Genomic DNA, 16,609 nt, shown 5'->3' with positions numbered 1-16,609 from the left:
ACCCTTGTGACCATGTATGAGAAGAGAAAAAAATGCTTGAGATGCAAGTTAAAGCTCGTATGTCATTTGCTTAGTTGAAAATACCAATCAATCAAGAGAGTACAATAGAATTGGAAATTGACGCTTGTTTTTTTAATAAACTAGGCCGAAGCAAGAAAAAATCTCCTTCTAAAATGTACTCGGAAAAGTTATTTTCAAGTAAACATCGCTCCAATTTGTTTTCAGTACACATTGGCGTAACCTTTTCATTCAAGAATATTCCACAACCCAGCATTCATTTCTTCCAGGAATGCTTCGAAATGAAAAGCAACTTTTTGACAACATTCACGCGCCCTCCCTCTTGTTCACGTGACCAGCGTGGCTGTCAAAACAGTAACGTCACTTCCACAAGCATCCTGCCGCAGACTGGACGACCTCGCCTCTCGCGCTGCGTCGTCTGCCGCCACTACACAACACAGAGTCAGAACCAGGACCACGAGCAGAAGCGACCATGCCAGAAACCGGCAAAAGTCACGTGATCCTGCTGTCGTGCGGCAGCTTCAATCCCATCACCAAGGGTCACATCCATATGTTCGGTAAGGGCTTTTGTGGGTATAGCGCGTTGTGACGTCACCATGGGGGGTTGGTGGCGCAAAAAAATAAATCAAATAAACGACGCACGCCGCTGTCGAGGTTTTTGTTTGATTCGGTCGGGCTCGGCGCTGTCCGTCAGTCCGGTTCTGAAACGTAGCCTTCGCGTCGTGTGGACTTGTTTCCGTGAAGCAAGCAGGCAGGCAGGGCAGGCCTTGAGAAAAACGTACGCCACATACGTGCAGCCCCAACCCCACTCGCGTGGTGACGCAGCCTACAAAAACTCGCTCATCATCTCAACTCTACTGACCTGCAAAAAAGGGTCAAGTGCCCAGCTCTGAAAATTAGCATTGAAAATGTGAACTGTCCTCGCTCTCATGATAATGAGTAAGGTTCTAATTATTGTTCGTAGAGAATTTGTATAAAAAAAAACAATTAGATGTAAAAATAATGTTGCATATTTGGACAGGCCTGAACTGAAGACCTTCTAGAATTTTGTACTCAAATGTTTATCCGGCCAGATCATGAAGACATTATTTGCAAACACGATTTAAGTTTGTTTCTAACTGCATCCTACTTTCTCTTTGTGTGTGTGTGTGTGTGCACGCGCACGCAGAGAAGGCAAGGGACTACCTGCACAAAAGCGGCCGTTTCATCGTGATCGGCGGGATCATTTCGCCAGTGCACGACTCGTATGGGAAAGCTGTGAGTTGTTGTTGCGCTTGTTCGACGTGCACAAAAGATGTCACATCCTCCACGATGATGTCACGCTCTTTGTGTGTCTGTCAGGGCCTGGTGTCCAGCAGGCATCGTCTGACCATGTGTCAGCTGGCCGTGCAGTCGTCCGATTGGATCAGGTGAGTCCGGTCATGCCAAGCGACGCCGCCGTCGCCGCCGTCGCCTGCTCTCTAGTCTTCTCTGTCCTGTGGCCTCAGGGTGGACCCGTGGGAGTGTTACCAGGACACCTGGCAGACCACCTGCAGCGTCCTGGAGCATCACCGAGACCTGATGAAGGTGACGCTTTTTGGGGGAAATTCTCCCTCGCTTTTGCGCCACGGTAGAACATGAGCACACCGCGTTGACAATCGTGACGCCAAAATTCAAACAAGTGTCGCAAGTGGCAAAATTCAGACACTCGTCCTTGTTTTTGTTCTAAAATGATGTCGTTGTCGTGGCAGCGAGTGACGGGCTGCATTTTGTCCAACGTCAACACGCCGTCGTCATCTCCCGTCATTGGTCAGCCACACACACAGGCTCCGCCCATTTACCAGAACCGCAACAACTTGAACCACAGGCCCACGTCTGGTAAGTTTGCCTGAGCCCCCGTGAACGTCATGAGGATGAGGAGGAATTTGTGCCTTGCAGTGAAAGTTTGGGGGAAGCTGAGTGAGAGTTTGGCCAAAGTTTGCTGCGTGCGTCCTCACATGGAACGCTTGACCTTCATTGGTGAGTTGACGCACAACTTCAGCACACAGCATGTCACTGACTTTCATTTTCCCGGCGTCAGATGAAAATGCCAACTTGGGACCCGCCATGTTGTACGAGGAGATCGGTGAGTGGCAGCGGCGCTGTCCGCCCGCTTCCTGTGTGTGTCTCCGGTAAAATGTTTGCTTTACTGAGGGTGTGTCTTTCCTTCATTCCTTCCTTCCTTCCTCGCCCGCTGTGGTGTGAAGAGTTGCGCATCTTGCTCCTGTGTGGAAGTGACCTTCTGGAATCTTTCTGCATCCCTGGCCTGTGGAAGGACAGTGATGTGAGCATCCCCGTCACCCTGAACCCCCCCCCCCCCCCTTCAGTCCCTCCCCCCTAACCTTCACACCTCACCCGTCATCTCCGCATTGGCCGTGCTCGACACGCAAAAAATCCAAACAAGTGTGCAAAAGGGACTTTCAAAGGGATTTCTCAAAGTGTTTCTCACTTTAGCGGCACGGTGCAGAAGTCGTGGGTTTGATTCCGGCTCGGGCCTTTCTGTGTGGAATTTGCATGTTGTCCCCGTGCCTGCGTGGCTTTTCTCCGGGTATTCTGGTTACCTCCCACATTCCAAAAACATGCATGCTATGTTGACTGGACGGACCTAATTGTCGCTAAGTGTGATCGTTGTTCGTCCTTGCTTGCCCTGCGATCGGCTGGCAACCAGTTGCGTGTTAGCCCCGCCTACTGCCCAAACATGGCTATGAGGAGGAGGAGAAGCGGCTCCGATAATGGATGTCGCCCGCTCGCCATCCATTGAAGCCTGCTCCTCCTGGGAGGGCCACGCCCCCCGGGGAGGGCCACACCCAACCTTGATTCTCGACTCACCCGTCTTTCGAAAGCCGTGTTTCGACTTGCGGGGGTGCAGAGCGCAAATTATTGGGCAGGAACCAGTTTGAGTCGACTTGTCTTTTAATTTAGCGTCCAAAATGACGAGAAAAATCTCAAGTGATTGAAAGACGTCACAATTGACCCCGCCCCAAAGAAATGATGCAAAAGTGAGCCAACTTGTGCAAACGGGTCACATCAGACGGCTTGGAAGTTGCCACGGAAACGGAGCTTGCAAATCAAGTGAGCGCAGAGCGTGTTTGCAGATGGAGGTGATTGTGGGCGACTTCGGCATGGTGGTGGTTCCACGTGACGGCGCCGACACGGAGCGGATCATGAAGCAGTCGGCGGTGCTGCGCAAACTCGAGGTCGGCGCGGTCCGCTTCTTGTCGCGCTTCCGAGCAGGTTCGGCGCATCGTGTTTGACTTGCCGTCTGCTCTCAGGACAACATCGTGGTGGTGAAGGACGACGGCAAGCATCCCATGGCGCAGGTCAGCTCCACCAAGAGCAGGTGAGACGTTTCCATCTTCACAAGATCGTTTGGCAATGCGGCCGTCATCTTTTTTGAAAAAGAGATTCAAGATGAGCGACTGACGTACTTGGGCCCTACGACTGCTCTTGTTGCCAACAATGTTTCATTTGCGCTGTAGAACGGCGTCACGCTCATTGGAGAAGCTTTTCGGGCACTACCAGCTTATTGGTGGAGATTTTCAACCAAACCAAATTAGGAAGACGCCGGATTCGCTTCCTCCCTGGCGAGGTGGCAGCAAACAAAATCTCACTGGATTCCTTGCGAATGATTGCTTTCCATTGCATTGTGTCATTCAAACTCAGTTTTCGGAATATTATATGTCGATTTTCCTCATTTCTAATTGCAGAGCTGAGCATGCGACCTTTTTTTGTTGGTCAGTCCCCCGCCATCTCGTTACCGTTGCGGCCTCGACCCTGCGGCAAAATAAAAACCCAACAAGCGTCCATGCGTGACTGCCCAGCTCTGCCTAATACAATGGCCACATCCAATCTGGCGGCTGCGTCGACGTATTGCTTCTATCCGGTTCCACTTGCTGCAGAATTTCAAAGGAAAAGACCCTAAATCAGGGGTGTCAAGATCCAGTCCTGGAGGGCCGCTTTCCTGCATGCTTTCAATCTCTCCCGGCTGCAACCCACCTGATTCAAATGATCAGCTCATCAGCAAGCTCTGAAGAAGCCTGATAAGTATCCTGCTCATTTGAATCAGGTGGGTTGCAGCTGGGAGAGATGGAAAACATGCAGGACAACGGCCCTCGAGGACTGGAGTTTGACACCCCTGCCCTAAATGATCTGCGAATAAAGGGACACATGAAATCCACAAATCGTCACATTCTCCGGCGTCCGTCTGTCCACGACGGACAGACAAACTCTTCCGTCCCTGGGATGGAACGCCCAACGCTGAAGTTAATGAGTGCAAAGTGACAAGTGGGACGTTATTGACTGTAGCGATTTGTAACGATAGAATGATGACTTTAGTTGAATTGAATGCAGTCAGCTTTTATTTTGAAGGCGGACGACGTGATTTGTTGTTGTTGTGCGCAGATTGGCGCTGCAGCACGGCGACGGCCATGTTGTGGACTACCTGTGTCAGCCCGTCATCGACTACATCCTCAACACGCAACTCTACATCAACGCCTCGGGATAGGTGCCGCGCTACACTAACACGTTTCCCGTGCTGCATCACGACACAATGTCAGTGCAGTGAAAAGCAACTGAAATATTTTTGTTGATGTTTCACCTTCAGTTTGAAACGTTCGCAAACGGCGCAGCAACACATACATACGGAGCTTTTAACCATACGCACTGGCATAATAGTTTCTCTGCTCTGGAGGACCTTCATTGCTCTTCTTCTTGCTCTTGATTACGCCGCATGTCTTTGAGTAGAGCTCAGTGCTGCCCCACTTGCTGTGGCACAATATGGTACTGCACCAAACACAACTCAAAACTACATCTAGCCTGTTTAGTGTAAAAACACGTGGAACGAAATTGCTTAAAATGTGTAACATAGCGGCGTCCACTGAGGATAAATGGCACATGTGTGTGTGCGTCACTTCCTGTTTTTCATCCAGTTAGCAGATGCATGGAACCACAGCTGCTTAGGAACTGTACAGTGTGTATCCACGTCCATTTTTTTTCATCAATTAGCACGTTAACCACCGCTAGCTGCTTGCCGCTAGCTTAAGGCGATCGGTGGCAACAGCTCTCCTGCTGGATGTCAGCGGAAACCCTGAAAGAGGTTTCTCTTCAAATAATGTTGCTGTTGATCCTCACAGTGTGCTTTTTTTTCCCTCGGTCTGCTCTGTCCAACAATGCAACAATTGTTTTGACAGCAACTGAACCCTTTGGTTGTTATTTTTATTTATTTATTTATTTTTACAGCACATTTCCTACTAACGTAAAATTGGCTCGATTTAGTGTTGGATCTGCCCTCGTCCCTCTCCACATACAATTCAACCATGAGACCCCTTTCCATGTTCGTAAACAAAAGTGACGTCATTGGAATGCGCGCGCACTCTTGCTGCAGCGCTGCTTGAGAACGCAGTGAAAACTACTTTAAAAAGCTCACATAATCCATTAGGACGTTTCAAAGTGGCTCGATATTCATTTAGTGCTGAGTGGAGACAGAAACTCTAACAAATAGGTGACGTGTGGCCATGTACAGACCATGAAACATCCCGATTTCCATTGAGAGTTAAGTTTTGCCTCGTCTGCCTGTTGCGTTGTTTGTTTGCCATCGTTGGCGTGGCAACGGTCGGCTCCCGTCCGCATACAGCCGCGGGCTCTTCGTGTGTTTTTAAAACCACCGCTTTCAACTTGGAATCAAGAAAGAATTCACTCATTTCCACTTGGATTTGCACATCTAGGCATGTTGATATATTTTTAGGAAACTACTCAAACACTATAACAACAAAAACAACAACAACAAAAAATACACTTGTTGTCACGAAATGTATTTGTTTTTCCCTGAGCCAAGCAATATACGTATAGCCAACGTTCTTTTCCACTAGTTTCGTGCGTTTGATGACGACACGGAAAGTGTCGGCGATGAGGCCTGCTTTCGTTGCCAAGGCAACCAGTGGACTGGATCCGCTCCATTGGCCATAATACGACCCCGTTAGATGATTCCAGTTCCAATGGAGGAATTTAGAACCCATGGGCCTTTTGATAAGGACCCCTTTTTGCAACGTGTGGAAAAAAAAATGAAATGAAGTGAAGGCTCCAAATCGCTGAAAGTGAAAGTGCGTGCCTGTCAGTGTTGGTGTTGACTTTGCAGCATGTGAACACTCTCTGCTTGTGCTTGTGGCATGACTTTGATCGATTTAATAAAATTCAACACAAAACAAACGTTGATTGATTTGCAGTCTTTTATTCAATGCACGCCGAGCGTATTGATCACGTGACACTCGATCGGCTCACATTTCACCAGAAGTGGTATTGGCACCCTGTTCTATAAATAGAAAAATAAGAAAAAACGTGGCTGATGCGCGTGCGTGTGTGTCTTGGCTGTCGGGCGGAAGGCACTCATCTCCAAAAGCATTTTTCTCCGCAGAAATTCCAAACATGAGCCATTTGTTGAGTTCCCAAACAACCTGTTGACGTTCTTAAGCTATTGTCAACACTTGAGCTCATTAAGTCATTGGCTGCCGTTTTAATTTATCAACTGGAAGCAAATGACTATCTTTGCCAGTTTTCAACGGGTCATGGTTGAAGAGGCTCTCACGCAACTCGTGCGTGTGAAATGTTGGCTGGTAAATGACCACCAGCACGCCCCTGTGGATGGCTGTGTTGCATTGCCTTGGAATTAAGATCAGCACAACTTTTGAGTGGAAGATTAAGGTTAGGAGATGAATATCGACTTCTCACGTCAATTATGAGGGAGCGAAAGGGCAACCCCGCACAAGTCGGACAAGTTGAGCCACCTCACGCGCCAAAGGAGAATATACACGTGTCGGGATCGTGAGAAAAGATGACAATTCACAGAGTGTACAAAAAAAAAAGAGCTACTGATTGTCAACTGCAGCCATGCTCAAGAGTCAGTGTCGCTCAAGGCGGGTTTCTAAAAGGTAACTCTGTAAAAAAAAAAAAAAAATAATTCTTTTGGCATTAGAAGCCCTTACTTTGTCTGTAGCGTTTGAATCGATCGCGTCAACTTTTTCTCTCTTTCGCTATGTTTGGTGCGAAAATTGTGAACGACAGAAGATGAAATTGACAGATCAGTCAAAAAGTTCAAAAACAGCTGCTGCAAATCAGCTCAAAATGTGTTCCATAACATCATCAATCGGTGTAAAAAAGGTCGACTTGAGCACGCGCCCGAAGGCGACGACACGTCCATGTGTGAGCGCTTTAATATGTATGGCGGCGAAAAGGGGGAGGAGCGTCCTCCATGTAACGTCGTCTGGGTGCGCTGCGTTAGGCCTTCTCGATGGGGGGGCTGTTGAAGCATCCGCCGGGCACCGTATTCAAGATGTCCTCCAGGTTGGCGATATCCCACAAGATGGCGCCGATGTCCCCGTCCAAGACGGCCAGCAGGCGGCGCTGCGCCGCCTCGCGCTCGGCCGCGTCCCTCAGCTGAGGTTCCAGACGCGTCTCCACATTTCGCCGGGCCTCCGCCACCGAGTCCTCCAGTTCCTGAAGGCGGCGTGGGTCCAACGTGGCCGGTTGGTCTGCGAGACAAGAATGGCGGACATATCGAGAGACAGAAAGAAGGATCGGAAGTTCGACGGACGAGATTGAGCGTATTTCTTACTGATGTCGGCCAAACCGCCGGCGATGTCTCGCAGCATTCTTCCTACGGCGTCTCTGGCCTCCTTGGCGTTCGTCAGTGCGGCGGCGGCGGCGTCACCGGCCTGCGCGTCAAACACGTCACTTTGCCGTCGCCACTTTTGGACCGGTCGCGGTCAACTTCTCACCTGCGCGGCATCCGCTTCCAGGTTCCGGGCGTCATCGAGCTCGCCGCCGACGTCTGCGCCGACGTCGGCTGCCAGAACCCGCAGCTCCTTGACAGCGTCGTTAAATTTGCTGACATCGCTTCCGAGTGGCGGCGTGGACCCGATCGCTCCCTGAGTAAAAGGTTTCACGTCACTTTGTGCCAAGCTTGGGGGCTCACCTTTCATGACCGCGTAAATCCTGCGCTCGACGGTACCTCCAGACCGGGAATCAGGCTCTCTAGCCGGTTGATGGATGCCATGGCCCCGTCGGAGTCCGCAGACACGGCGTCCATCAGGGCCCGCGTCTCCGCATTGTCCATGGCAGCCCGTTGAATGGTCGCGTTGATGGCAGGAAGTCGCTTGATGGCGGCGTCCGCCTGCCGTTGGTTGTTGACGATCTGCTGGTCAAAGCCTGACAACGGCCAAGATGGGGCGGACGGTGAAGACGGACCGGATGGGGGCGGCTTCACGCCGGCGCTTGACTGACTTCCTGTTTACCTCTCAGAGTACCGAGGGCGAGGTCCAGCTTGTTGGTGTTGCTGTTGATGCGCTGCACCGCCCCCTTGGTGTCGGCGTGGGCGGCGTCCACTCGGCCTGTCAGCGCGTCCACGTCCTGCGAGGGTCACATGACATGACACGGCGCTCACAAGCGACCTCCTGGCAACGTCCAGAATAAAACAGCAAGCCCGGGCGGAGGCCTTTCGTTGATGACATCGCAACATCGCCAATCAGTGGGACGCGACAAGTAGCAAATTGGACAGGACAGGACAGGACAGGACTTGCAGCTGGGCACTTCTACACCCGATGAGAAAAGAAAGGAGCTCCAAAGGCATGATGGGACAGAACAGAACAGGATCGAAGAGGACAAGTGTTCTGTGGGGAAGTGACGCAGTTTGTAGGAAAAAGGACGGGACAGGACGGACGAACGTGATGGAAATGATGAGAGAAAACCTTTTGCCAGTCGGCTGATTTTGGTTGTCGGTTGTTGTCGAAATGGCAAAAATGCTTTGGTACCTGCATGGCATTCCTGCCTTGCTCCAGCAGGTCCCGGGCAGCCAGCGCGTCCCGCCCGATGTCGCCCCGCAGCGCCGCGAAGCCTGCCACGTTACCGTCGACGGCCTTCTTCAGGAGGCCCAGCTTGGCCGTCATGGCGTCCGCGTCCCCCTGAGAGCAACGAGGAGGTCAAAGACGCCGACAGACGAACGCGAAAACCTCTCGGAACAAAGTTGAACAATGACCAAAATCAAATGGATCGCTTGAGCCTCTCCTGACTATCTTTGGTACTTGATACGACAAAATAAAATCAGACGAAATCCATTGACGTCTTAACGCGCCGCCAACCAGTTTGTACTGACACAAAAAGAATGTCTTCCCGCAAAACACCAGCTGAGGACAACATGAAAGCGGTCAAAGAATATCGGAACAAATCTGGGACAGAAGGATCATCTTTTGGGACAATCTCGCAAGACGGTCGATGGCAAGGGACAAAATCAGGACGTCGCTCGGCCCCACCGACTGACCGTCAGGGCGGGCGGGACGTCTCTGGCCATTTTGTTGATGTCTTGCAGCATGCCGTTGGCCTTGTTGCTCTCTTTCATGGCCTCGCCACCCACGCCGATCGCCCGGTTCTCCAAAGCTTTGGCCCGCGCCGCCATCCCGTCGTACCTGCGGAGCACGCGCACGCCGTCAACGCAAGAGCCTGACGCCGCTCGGCGTTCGGCGCGTGACGCCATCAACGGGTCACTCACGCAGTCTTCGCTCCTCCAATCAAGTCTTTGACGTTGTTCTCCTCGGTGAGAAGGTTCCGCATCAGCGCCAGACTTTTCTCCGAGTCGCTCAGAGCCTCGTTGGCGCTCCGCTCCACCGCCGCCGCTTTCATCTGATGTCTGACAGAGGCAAAGTTGAAGAAAGCTGCGAGTTTAGCAAGACGTGAGCGACGAGTGCCCCGTGTACACACGTGTCAGCCAAGCTCGTTGCCGCCTGTGCCAACGTCGGGAGAAGGTTTGGAAGCAAAGGCGCATCTCCCGCCGGAAACTCCTGCCAGGAAAGACACAAATATGGGCGTGATTGAAGCTGAAAATCCTCATCCCTTCATCGTCGGCATCGCCGCACTTGCAGACGTAACGTGCGGATCGAGTCGATTCATCTTCGGATCCGGTCGCCTGACGCTGGAAACAAGTCACCTGACAGCAACCGCGTTCCCGAACGTGCCAAGTGAATAGTACAACCGTGACCGCGCGGCGTGAGGTCTTACGGCGGACCGGAGACCCGTCTTGGCCCGCTCCAGTTTGCGTTTCATGTCGTCCATTAGATCCTGAAGCTGGTCCGCTTTGGCCACGTAAGTCCGTTGCCGTCGTTTGATGTCACCGGTGGCGTCGGCCACGTTTTGGACCTCCTGCTCCTCGGACAGACGAGTACGGCTGATGGACTTCAGACTGTCCTGCAGTCGCTTCTCCAGGTCTGAGGCACATCACAGGCGGGACTTTGATGCTGCGTGCCCTCACAGGAAGTCGAAATGTTCTTTGCACGCAAACGTCGCGACGACATCGCACCTGCCAGCCGCTCGGCGTCACCCTCCAGGTTGTCCGTCAGCTCCTCGGCCGCACTCAGCACAGCCGCCGCGTTGCCGTCGTTGCCGGTATTGAGTCCAGCGCCCGTCTGAGAGTTCCGCACTTCCAATTGCTGAAGTTTGAACGCTAATTCCTTCATCTGCAAGCGGCACGTTCGGAAATTAAGACAAAGATGAGCACCGCGTGGCCCGGGGGTGCGCCAACGATCCGAGGCCACCTCTCACCTTGGCTTTGGCTCCGTTGAAACAGGCGGGGCACTCGCGCGACATCCGACACTTTGGACCCTCGAAGCCCGGCCCGCAGCGACATCGACCGTTGTCGTCACACTGCGCCGACTCGGAGCCCCGAAGATCGCAGTCACATGCTGCGTGGCCCAAATTCAGCAAACGCTCCCGTTTTCATCAACATGAGACTCGCGCGGCAGCTCGGTTCAGGCCACTTACGTCGGCAGGCGTCGTCCGGGTTGCGGCGATGAAAGTTTGGCAAGCAAACGTCACAGCGCCGCCCCGTTGTGTTGTTGACACACTTGAGACATTCGCCGCTGTTTCCATCGCAACTTCCCGCCACTCCGACGTCGATGTGGCCGTTGCACCGGCAGGGTCGGCACGGCCGCCAGCCTCCGGCGCCCCCTCCTGGCGAGCCGTAAAAACCTTCCTGACACTCGTCACAGCGAAGGCCTGAGCACACGCCAGCGGACAAACGTGCTCACGTTACCATCACGCCACATCCATTTTGTCTGAGCCTCGGACCCACCTGTGGTTCCGGGTGGACAGATGTGACACTGCGGTCGTGCGGACCCAGGAACCAGCGAGCACGGCACTCCCTCGGGACAGGGACACGGGTCGCAGCGTCGAATCCAAAAGTCCCAGTAGAAGCCGTCCGAGCAGGTCTGCGTCTCGTCTGCGGGATAGCAGTCGCCCGTCTGCGGGTCGCAGTCGCCGCCCCTGCAGCCGCACGGCTCGCAAGGGCCAAACGCGCCTTCCGTCGCCCTCGGACGTCTGAAACCTGCCGAGCATTGCTGGCAGAAGTCGCCCTCGTACCCCGGCGGACAGATGCAGGTCCGCACCCAGTGGGCCGGGGCGCCGTCCCCTCGCTTGGCCGAGACCAGTTGAACGTTGTCAAGGTAACCGCGCCCTAGAGACAAGCGTCGGTTGAACGGAACACCGCCCAATCCAGGATCGGTGGGTCGTGGCTCACCTCGGTCTCCAAAGGTGGCTCGTATCTTGATGGCACTCAGGTTCTGGAGGAGAGTCTGGAACTGGAACGGGGTGAGCTGAGGGCGCCACCTGCTGCCGTGCCGCTCGTCCAGCCTGATGTCACACAAGAGAGACGCGACGCAACATCTCTCAATCGCTTGACGTCCGCTTCCTCGGGATTACAATTTGCATACGAGGAATCGGGAAATGGCAAGTCCGAGCGGCACTTGGACGGGATGCCGCGTCCATCTTAAAATGACGCCGCGTCGAAGGCGAGGCGAGTTGCGCATGCCAACGATTGCGCATTTTTGACCCGAATCCACAGCCTAGGCAAGGAAAAAACAGCCGGGCGCTGACTTCATTTGCTGCGCAAGCTTCCTCAAAACTAGAAAATGACTTCAAAAATTCTCACATCATAGCGACAGCATTGTTCTGCCAAGAACGGAGCTTTTAGGCATTCCACGTTCGCCCCTTGATTCACTTTCAGTGTCACCACACATGAAAATGGAAAACATGACGGTCTCTACAATTTTTTTCCCCCGCGGCTACGTTTGATTGAGACTCTTGGAAACGAAAGAAGAAGATGAAAAACGACTAAGATGTAAAAGTCTCCAAAGTGCCGCGAGTCATGACTCAACGACGCGAGCGCCGCAGATTCTTGCTTTGTTTCTACTTGCTGGACTGCCTGGAATGTTCCCGCTTCTCCCTGCAACCCGACCGAGTCGGCAGAATTGTGACCTGAAGGTGTAGTTGATCTTCTGTCCGCAGGGAACAACGGAGCGCAGGTCGCCCAGCGAGGCCGACACCCGATGACCGGAACCTTCCAGGATGACGTCGTTAACGGACGGGTGTCGAATGCCGCGGTCCAGACGCAGCGAGAAGGACAAGTTGTGACCGTAACTCAGCAACTTGTTCCCCAGGTAAGAGGCTGCGCAAAAGACAAACTTCGTGAGGTCCAGCAAGTGTCAGGAGGTGCACGGGGTCGGCGTCGGTCCGCACCTGGCGCGTACAAGTAAACCGGCAGACTGCTTCTGGAGATCACCTCCATGTCCTTGTACTTGGGGGACCAGCGGGAGTGAACATCCGCTGGCGTCAGACCGTGAGAGGTTGCCGCCTTCCAACCGTCCGGACCTGCAGACGGAACCCGTCAGTCGCCTCTCGACGGGCTTCGCTTTCATTGTGAAAGCCTACCGTGCTCAAAGGTGGACGACAGGTTGTGGATGCTGTACGTCGACTGGGGAGAACATTGGCTGCTGTGACCGTAACAGAAACAGAAGGCACTCCCAGAATCCTGTCTGGGTCGTCGTCTGCAAACAAGAACCGGAGCGACAACGAGAGCAACGAGTAGAAAAAGAAGAATACAGCCGGTGGTGAATTATTCGGTGGCATTTTTTTTCGGCGAAATGTCATGTCATGTTTTGGTGTTCACCTCGGTGAGCATCCTTGGGGTCCGATCGGCCCTTGGGGGCAGAGGTCACACTTGGTTCCAGAGACTCCTTCTCTGCAGGCACAGCGCCCCCTGCTGTCGCAGCCGCTGCTCACAGAGCCTGGAAGAACACCAGGGATCATTCACTCGAGACTGTCGCTGTTCTTCTGATATCTACCGTGTACGTCTTTATAAGTTTCTTGATTTGTGTTCGAATTTCCTGCTAATTTTTATGACACTGTATGAAAGGTTTTTGTTATATAAATAAAGTTGTCTTGTATTTTATTGTAGTTTTTTTGGAGGGTCCCAAAGAGGTAGCTCAAGTTGAGCTCACCTGCAGGGTGGCAGCCACACGGCGTGCAGCCCAGAGTCGCCCCCTGTTGGTAGAAGCCGTCTTTGCAGCGCTCGCACCGCCGACCTTGGCTGTTTCCCGAGCAGTCGGCGCAGCGAACACCCCAAGCGTCGCGCACGCACCTGTCCGAGCGCCCGTTGCACTCGCATAGCAGGTCTGGCAAAAAACACCAAACAAAACACGCCAGTCTTAGTGACATTGACTGACATTTTTCAACACCAGTCGTGTGAGGCGTCAAATCGTGAGGAGGCGCCAATTTCAAGTGCGCCCTCCGGTGGACAAAATCAGCAAGAGCAGTTGTGTTGACTGAAAAGTGGGAGCCAATAATACTGCGGATGTAATTGATGGCGATTATTGCAGTGAGTGGCGTCCACCCGCTCGGGACTGGAACGTGTGCTACCGTTGCGCGACGGTGGCTCAAAAGTGGAGAGCGCCGAACCGCCAAGCTCCGTGGCCAGTCGCTTCTTCGAAGACTCTGGGGGGGAGGTTTTACTTACATGACGGGTTGCGCCGCTCAAATTGGACTCCTTGAATTTCTTTGAGTATTCTTGATGCTGGCAACTTGTCCTGAGTTTAGTCTTTCACTGCTCTTCATTTTTTTCTACAACATAAACTCTGTCATCTACTTTTACTCTCCACTTTCTGACTGTCTACCTTTACGATGTTTACCTTGATTGCGCGTACTGGGGGCGCTACGTTAACTAGCAGAGAGAGAGGGGCAATCCGTCCAAGTGACCAAATGGAACGAAATCCGATCATTGTAATATTTTCAGAAGCTGACTATTGATGGCAGGTTTTGCACATTGGGCAACATGTTTCCTTTCTTTTCCTTCTCTTTGCCCTGTCGAGGCGCGTCGGTGTACAGCAAGCGAGGAGGCACATATTACATTTATTTATCGCCACTAATTAGAAAAGAATCCAAGGGAACCACAAACTATTCCCACATCTGCAATGAAGATCAGGTTTCTTGAATTATTTTTTTCTTTGAGAGTTTACAGCACACACCTGGGTTGAAACGGGTGTTCTAGTCGAAGCGATACGTCAGCACATCCGCCATATTGAATGTGGCTTTTGTATTAGACATCAACTCGGCAAATGATATTCCGAACTGAATGCAATCAAAAGCAATTATCCGGTATAAATCCAGTGCGTAGGTCTTGCTTGATGACACGTCTCCAAGGAGCGTCCTCACAATTCGCTTCACTTTGCCACATCCAAAACGGCTGCGGCGTCGACATACTCAAGAAGGCGTTTTGGGATGTGTTGTTAAACGCAGTCTATGATTGGTTGACGCCATTTAAGAATATTGACTGTGACTGGAGCAAAGTAAGTGCTGTGTTTTGGGTATTAATATTGATGAGGGCCCTTCATTCATGTCATCCCCCCCCCACCTCCTTGTTGGCTGGGCTCAGGTGACAGGTCTGCCTTCAAGATTGGAAGCCCAAGAAGGAATTAGGAAACCGCTGTCGTTCGCTTCTCTCCCATAGCGACTTTTTTCTTTTGTACGGGTAAAAAGTCCAAACGGCAGCGCTTTAAAAGGCTTACCCGAGAAGGACGGTTATTTTTAGAAGGACGGAAGGTCACGGACGGAGGGCGGACCGGCAAAATAGGGTCAAGTGGCCATCTAGGTTAACTCGGAATACGACGCTAACTGTGAGTCAAGTGAAAAAAAACGCTGGCAGGATCTTCTTGAAGTGTCCAAAATTTGGACACGGGGGTGAGTTGAAGATCACATTATGGCTCAAAATGCACACGGAAGTAACGTCAAGTGACATGTGCCGTTGAAAGTACGACAACAAAGGCGGTGTGCTCGCAACAGCAAGATAAGTGAGTTGAAAGGTCAAGGGTCAAGTTGTAATCCGACCAAACAAAAAATAGCGGCTTGGCTGTTGTCATTATGGTAAAAGGAAAGAAATGAACTTACTTTCGGCCGCCGTGACGACACCAAGCGCAAAGAAAAATGCGCAGAATGAAATCCTCATTTCGACTTCTTCACACCGCGCCTTCAAATCGTCCTCAAAGTCACAAACCTTCTGCTTTTAAAACGTGTGTGTGCGTGTGTGTAAGAGAGTGTCCGCAGCATGTCAGGACACGCCAACCAGACACACACACACACACGTACGCGTGTGCTGGCATGAGTGTGTGCTGGGCGTTGTTCTCGACTTTTACAGCACCTTCAACTCCCCAACATGTCGGCGTGAGCACAAAGAGTTCCTTTCCAACCTGGACTGACTCAGACGTGAAAAGCAAACATGAAATAGACGAAGGATATGTCAGGAGTTTCAACTTCTGTCAAAACTTTGTCTTTGCGCCGCGAAAGGTGGGCGAGGAGGGACTTTGAGTCCAAGTGGGCCGCATCTGCGCCTCCGTTGTTGAGGCAAAGGCTAAGCTCCTGATTTAGCGAGCGATCTCCGCGTCTGTCGTGGTGGACACTGGCTGGATGTCCTCTTATCGGGTCTTACCGGCCCGTGAGATTCCAGAGACGGCAAGCGGCTGGCAAAGTTGGCAGTGGCCGAGATGAAAAGTCCAAAGTGGGAGGAATTTATCGACACCATGACCAACAAATTCCGAAGGGGAAGCAGTGCGCCATCAACGCCGCGTTTGGTGGAGATGGGGCACACCTGACCACCTCTCGGACTTTGTGAGTCGCTAAAAAAAGACTTCAAAGAGCTTTTCGATGAACGAGCAGTCGCTGGGCACTGGGGCATGCTCTCCGATCTCTGAGGTTGAAAAAAGCTCCTCGGTGGCAAAGCCGCAGAGGCGGATGAGATGCGTTGTCTCGTTTCCCGTCAAGAGCTGCACGGAGGAAAGTCTGGAGGGGAATGACATGACCACTTTACAAGCATGACAAATGGGATTTCGTCCATAAATGACAAACGGGATCAACGTGACAAGCCGCATGAACGTGAACGACTTGTTAAACTTGTTGATCCATGCGAAGAACACGACAATCGTGACAATCGTGAAAAACGTGACAATCGTGAAAAACGTGACAAACGTGAAAAGTTTTCCTTTGACAAGCTGACAGGAAGTGACACACTCCCGCACGAGAGCAACTCATCAAAGTGAGCACAACGTTTCAAGTCCAACAAAACAGGACGTGCGTTTGTGTGGATGTGAGGGGGCCTGCCAGCCTGACACACACACTTAATCACACACACGCAGACACTTACTCACCTACACTCATACAAATTCTCTGTTGCCACAAGTCTTAACAACATGCTCACACCCAACCTGGTTCT

The 16,609-nt window shown here is 52.1% G+C and overlaps 2 protein-coding genes across 2 annotated transcripts; one reads left to right on the top strand and one right to left on the bottom strand.

Moving 5' to 3' along the window:
* The first annotated feature begins 367 nt into the window (after positions 1 to 367).
* Positions 368 to 5,163, top strand: nmnat2 (nicotinamide nucleotide adenylyltransferase 2). Its single transcript, XM_088310964.1, has 11 exons — positions 368 to 575; positions 1,187 to 1,275; positions 1,360 to 1,427; positions 1,506 to 1,584; positions 1,749 to 1,875; positions 1,936 to 2,016; positions 2,078 to 2,122; positions 2,244 to 2,320; positions 3,132 to 3,233; positions 3,309 to 3,376; positions 4,438 to 5,163. The coding sequence occupies exons 1-11, from the start codon at positions 491 to 493 to the stop codon at positions 4,538 to 4,540; spliced, it is 924 nt and encodes a 307-aa protein (XP_088167090.1). The 5' UTR covers positions 368 to 490; the 3' UTR covers positions 4,541 to 5,163.
* A 1,720-nt stretch (positions 5,164 to 6,883) lies between these two features.
* Positions 6,884 to 15,438, bottom strand: lamc2 (laminin, gamma 2). Its single transcript, XM_088310963.1, has 21 exons — positions 15,292 to 15,438; positions 13,350 to 13,523; positions 13,019 to 13,136; positions 12,781 to 12,896; positions 12,589 to 12,720; positions 12,328 to 12,517; positions 11,591 to 11,703; positions 11,147 to 11,527; positions 10,837 to 11,070; positions 10,618 to 10,757; positions 10,376 to 10,532; positions 10,078 to 10,283; positions 9,781 to 9,860; positions 9,572 to 9,709; positions 9,344 to 9,488; positions 8,838 to 8,987; positions 8,322 to 8,436; positions 8,039 to 8,235; positions 7,806 to 7,955; positions 7,643 to 7,742; positions 6,884 to 7,559 (listed from the first exon to the last, which is right to left on the bottom strand). Exons 1-21 carry the CDS (start codon positions 15,347 to 15,349, stop codon positions 7,306 to 7,308), a joined length of 3,348 nt encoding a protein of 1,115 aa, XP_088167089.1. The 5' UTR covers positions 15,350 to 15,438; the 3' UTR covers positions 6,884 to 7,305.
* Between the last annotated feature and the right edge of the window lie 1,171 nt (positions 15,439 to 16,609).

The sequence above is a fragment of the Idiotropiscis lumnitzeri genome, chromosome 12 (genome assembly GCF_059441095.1).
Source record: "Idiotropiscis lumnitzeri isolate Australia: NSW breed Sydney's pygmy pipehorse chromosome 12, RoL_Ilum_1.0, whole genome shotgun sequence".
NCBI classification, from domain to species: domain Eukaryota; kingdom Metazoa; phylum Chordata; class Actinopteri; order Syngnathiformes; family Syngnathidae; genus Idiotropiscis; species Idiotropiscis lumnitzeri.
The sequence above is the reverse complement of the archived record's forward strand: the minus strand, read 5'-3'. Positions and strand labels throughout refer to the sequence as shown.